Here is a 5,936-nt window from a genome sequence, read left to right on the forward strand (position 1 = left end):
TTTCCAATGATTATAACCAAATATTGCAGAATGTTGGGATGTTAATTGCTTGAACTTTTCCAGATTATAGCCATATGAGTATTAATTATGTGGGCTTCATTTTGGTTGATCTTATAAGGAAAAGTTTTGAGTTATTTTGATTAAAAGTATATTAGAATGGGTTGTGGATTAGTTTGATTATGAATTTAAAAGTATTACACACAGATTAAAGAGAGTTTCTGTGGAATTTTAAAGTTTTGCACTGAGGATCATATATGTAAAACTTCTCTGTAATTTGATACTATAAAGATTTAGTCCTCGTTTAATTCGTGGAATAGACTCTTAGAATGGAATGACTATTCCATATGAATAATTATTCTTTTGTTTGGTAAAGATCTATTCATTGGAATAGTTATTCTCATTGGAATAACTATTCCCTTACGAAGAGGAACACCGATTCCTCTAAAAAATGAGACGAATAGCTATTCCAATAGGAATGGACAAAAAAAAGAAAGAAAGAGAAAAATAGAAACCCAAACCCCCTACCGAGGGTGGTCGCACCACCCCAAGAGCAATTGGGGGTGGCACAGGCCACCCTCGATTCTCAATAGGGGTGGTTGCGGCCATCCACCATTTTTTTTTTTTTAATTTAAGTTTTTATTTTTTTAAAAAAATAATGTGGAGTTTTTTTAGTAATTTTGATTGGATTCCAATTAAAATGTATGTGTTGTTACCAAACTAAAGATTAGGAATAATCATTCAATTCCACTCTCTTTTATTCAGAATGACTATTTATTTTCCCAATGAAATATTCATTCAGCAAACTAAACGAGGCTTTAATATTTGAATTGTTATTAATGGGACTATGTTATATTGTTATACCCTTGTAGTCCTTTCAATTAAATCTGTAATAGGATTGTATAAGACTCACTATTTTCTATTTTGAAGGATTATTAAAGTACTTAGATCTAGTATTTGCTACTAACTTAAAATACAAAAAAAAAAAATAAAAAAGATAAAAAAAAAAAATAAAAAACTTATCATGTTAAATCTTGTTCTGTAATGTCTTTTATATATGAAATGACTAGTTGTGGACAAGTTCTCAAATCCTAGATTCCTTGTCAACTTCAAAATATTATTCTAAGCATAATCAAGGATACATAGATATACTGAACGTAGGATATATCATTGTCTAAAGTTATAAAATACTAGAGTAATTTTCATGCACGCTGAAATAGTAAATCAATTTCTTTATCATATATGATATTTAGATTTGAAGAAGTCGGGATTATGGTTTTGTGTTATTTAAAGTTATTAATCTTGCTCTCCTGTGTCATCACATAAATTGGCATATATATGTTTAGATTCAACATATTGTACAAGTTATAGGTACACATAAGTCTCCTAATTTTTAGCTTAAGAAATCATTTTAAAGTGTTTGTACGAGGGATTATTTTATATGATAATATCTTACAAAACATTAGTTGATGCTTGCTGAAAATACAAGTCTTTTAGTTAATTCAATATTTTGTACACCAAAATTTACTATCTTTGGAATATCCTCTAAATCTATTTTTGTGATCCAATTTACGAAGGAAGTACTATTAAATTTTTTTTAAGATGACTCTGCGTATCATTGTACTTTTGGGTGGAATACCATTGGGTGTGGCAACCTATGACAACCAAGACTTTTGGGCCAGTGGGTTTATGTGTGCTTTGAATAGTTTACAGATAAAAATATTATAACAAATAAGAATTATATATATGTATTCTTCATTCATAGCATGTAAGTTTTATCTACCACTGGCCCACTTCCGCATTTTTATCATGAGCGGCGCACGTTAGGCTCGTCCAAATGACTGATCCCAAAAGACCCATAGGCTCATCCTGTCGTCATAGGGAAGAGCTACCAGGTTAGGAAACTCCCTAGGTGAGGACCCTCTGGCCGATAGCTTCTTTTGGTGTGGTCGCCTCGCTACCCATCATCATCATAAGATCCGAATCATATCATTATGGTACCGTGGGATAATACTTTGTGTGATGCGCAAAAAACATACATTCATGTAAGAAGGATCATTTCATTAACATTCATTCATGTATAACATAAACATTTTTTGAAAGCTTTAAATCTTCTCCATCATCACATAGATCCTCAATCATACTTTGCCATAGGAGAATCATCATAAGTAAAATAAAGGTTAGGTAATATTAAGGTTTTGGAAAAATATCCTCGACCTTCTTTTTGGAAAAATAAGTTTTTAATAAAATAAGGTCGGAGTTTTTAAAGTTGTGTTCCCTTACCTGGTGCTTTTTGAATGCGACTAGTACTTCCTTCATAAATTGGATCACAAAAATAAATCTAAAGGATATTCCAAAGATTAGTAAATTTTGGTGTACAAAATATTGAATTAACTAAAAGACTATTGTCTTATCAGCAAGCATCAACCAATGTTTTGTAAGATATTGTCATATAAAATAATCTTTCGTACTAATACTTTAAAATGATTTCTTAAGCTAAAAACTAGGGGACTTACGTGTACCTATAACTTGTACAATATGTTAAATTTAAACATATATATACCAATTTATGTGATGACACAGGAAAGTAAGAATAATAACTTCAAATAACAGAAAGCGATAATCCCAACTTCTTCAAATCTAAATATCATATAGGACAAAGAAATTGATTTACTATTTCCGCGTGCATGAAAATGACTCTAGTGTTTTATAACTTCAGACAATGATATATCCTACGTTCAGTGTATCTATGTATCTTCTCTTTGATTATGCTTAAGATAAGATTTTGTAGTTGATAAGGAATCTAGGATTTGAGAACTTGTCCACAACTAGTCATTTCATATATAAAAGACATTACAGGACAAGATTTAACATGATCAGTTTGTTTTGTTTTTTTTTTTTTTTTTTTTTTGTTTTTGTTTTTTTTTTTTTTTTTTGTATTTTAAGTTGGTAGCAAATACTAGAGTTAAGTACTTTAATAATCCTTCAAAACAGAATATAGTGACTTTTATACAATCCTATTACAGATTTAATTTAAAGAACTACAAGAGTATAATATAGTCCAATTAATAACAATCAAGATATTAAGTTTTAATAGTATCAAATTACAGAGAAGTTTTACATATCTGATCCTTGGTGCAAAACTTTAAAATTCCATAAATCATAAATCATGTGGGTAATAAAAGAAAAGCAATTTTTTAAGAACACATATAGCATATACACGTGAGTTTGCAAGGAGGTGTTATTTATGATTTCTCTTCAAGTTTTTTCACAAGCTAAGAGGTTTAATGTAATGGGTATGTTTAAAAAGTGCTATTCATATTCTATGGGTAACATGATTTTCTAATTGGGTCTCAAAGAAACAATTTTTTTTTTTTGTTAATAAGTTATACGCACCGTTTTATCCAATTGTAATACACACAGTTTTATCTTGTTGGGCTTGGATTGTAACACATCTTATGGGTTTGGGTTAGTAGATTTGTTAGGAAAAAAGAAGGGGTATAAAAGCCCAATATATCAGTGGGTTGGGTTATCGATTGTATGAAGAGTTTTGAAACTGTTCCTTGGAGCTAAGGGAAGAGCTCAAATCTCCCTGTAATGGAGTCTTGCTGAACTCGAATCAGCCTATCTTTCAATAATTCAATACAATTTCATTTCTTTCTCTACCCATTTCTAATCTTCCATCACAAATATATCTACAAAAATTCCAAAAAGAAACATTTTCATTACAATAGGTATCGGAGCCGTTCGATTCAACAATGACGACAATTAGAAGAAATATACATCCAAGCTGGCAACAGGATCAAAGGCAATCCATGGAGCACACTTGGAGTGCAAGAAAGAAGGAATCAGGAAGTCCTGTAAATCAAAATGAAAGACACGCAAGAAATCCAAGAATGCAATTCCAAAACACGTATTCTGACGAAAGAAGAAAGAACGAAAGACAAAATGAAGAAGAGGATCCTCACTGGCGACAGCAACAACATTGTTATGAAAAAAGAAGGTTTGGCAGAAGGTATGATGAGGATCAATGGGAAAGAAACCAAAAACCCCGCCCTGCAAGATTGGAATTTCCAAGATTTACAGGTAAAAATCCTAATACCTGGCTTTTTAAGGCAAACACGTTCTTTGAATATTATCGAACTCCAGTTTGGGACCGAATTCCCATTGCTGTATTTCACATGAGAGGGGAAGCTGCCATTTGGTTTGGGAACGTTGAACGATGGGGGTTGATTGGCAATTGGGAATCATTTGTTAGCAAATTGAAGTACCAGTTCCGAAAGGAAATACAAGAAGAACAGGAAGAAATTCAAAGACTTCGTGAAGCAGAATACCAGTTCCGGAAGGTAATACAAGAAGTAAAGGAAATGCAAAAAGAAGAGGAAGCAAACCAAAAAGTGCAACAACAGATTTTACGAAGGAGGCAAATTGATGAGGAATTATGCCAGGCTATGGAGAAATTGCGTGAGTACTTCAGCAAAGGGGACAACTGTGTTGTGAATTCGCAAGATGTTACACAAGAAGATGCAGTCGAAATTCCTAATTTACTGAAGAGCAATGACCAGCAAACGGTGACCTGCAAATTGGACTATGTTCTTGAGCCTATGCTATATAAAGATGAAATTCTAGGGAGAAGAGAAATCAGGAATTTTCAAGAACTTGAAGAAGAACAAGAATCAGGGTATTTTCAAGAACCTGAAATTTTGGAGGATGGCATAAACAAATTTTCTGAAAAAAGGACAATTGGAAAGTTAGAAGAAGTTGATGGTAAGGAAATTCAAGAACCAAAAAATGGGCAAATGAAGAACGATGAGTTTATTGACCCATATCCAAAAATCGAAACCATGGAGTTGAAGAAGGTACATCCAGTTCGTAAGCAGGATGATGAAGCTTTAAATTTTTCCACCGAGATTGAAGCTACGATCTTCTTCTTTTGGGGTGGCAGATGGAGCTTTGATCTAGGTAAAAAATCCTTATTCTTTGAGTGTGGTTGCTGGATTTTTGAGACGAATCAAGAGCTGCGTCGGTGCTAGGAAACGAAGCAGAAGAGTGTGATGCATATTTTGCGCCTTTTTGTGTTTCAATCCTTGAAGGAAGATTGGGTGATTTTTGTTATGTGGAAGCATAGATGGCGTTGGAAATTTTTCACATTCGTTTCTACCACTGGCTTTACAATCTCTTGTACCGGATGATGTTGGATGCACAGTTTAAGAGGCTCACGTTGGAAGAAGATGAAGAAGTCAAGTTACAATGGAACTGAATCAACTGGGACTGAAGTTAGGTTTCTTCATGTCATTCTTTATACGGCAGAGTTCCATGGAGAAGAGACAACTTCCAGATGGTCCGAATGCACATGTTTAATGCAAAGTTTGAGTCACAGGAGGATCCTTTGTTCATCAATGTGAAGGGTCAAGTTCAGTGTTTGAATCGACTAGCCTTGAGCAGTGTGTGTGTCAAGTGATGTGTTGGGCAGTCAAGGTGTTCAAATGTTGGGCAGTGTGGCAACGTGCATGAGCAGATGGAAACAGAAGTAAAAATGAACACCTGGCAGGGGGTAACAGTACGTTGAAGTTGGGATTTAGCTAAGCATTAGAGAATTCTAGAGGAAGTGGTTTTTGGGAAAGTTTCAGTCCTGGTTCAATTGAGCATGGCTAGCTCCTAACGGGCTGATTATAATTAGCAAAAAGACCGACTGGGTATTTTTCAACGTGGAGACGTGCTTGAGTAGTAGACGGAAGCAGAAGTAAAAGTGAGTACCTGGCAGGAAGTTGGGATACAGCCAAGCAAAACACACCGTTTTGTATTTTGGAAGTGTAATCGTGCACTTCAATTTTTCTTTTTTCTTTCATGGAGTTACCATAAGCGAAGATGACAAGTCGCTGAAGTCGCAACAATAATTTTCCTTTTTACCCTCACCTCGTGGACAAGGTGTTTTGAAG

At 33.9% G+C, this 5,936-nt stretch overlaps 1 protein-coding gene across 1 annotated transcript; it reads left to right on the forward strand.

Annotated features, from left to right (window-relative positions):
* Positions 1–3,755: 3,755 nt before the first annotated feature.
* LOC133861414 (uncharacterized) lies at positions 3,756–5,030 on the forward strand. Its single transcript, XM_062297208.1, has one exon. It carries the CDS (start codon positions 3,756–3,758, stop codon positions 5,028–5,030), a length of 1,275 nt encoding a protein of 424 aa, XP_062153192.1.
* The last annotated feature ends 906 nt before the right edge of the window (positions 5,031–5,936 follow it).

Source organism: Alnus glutinosa, chromosome 1, assembly GCF_958979055.1.
Source record: "Alnus glutinosa chromosome 1, dhAlnGlut1.1, whole genome shotgun sequence".
Classification (NCBI taxonomy): domain Eukaryota; kingdom Viridiplantae; phylum Streptophyta; class Magnoliopsida; order Fagales; family Betulaceae; genus Alnus; species Alnus glutinosa.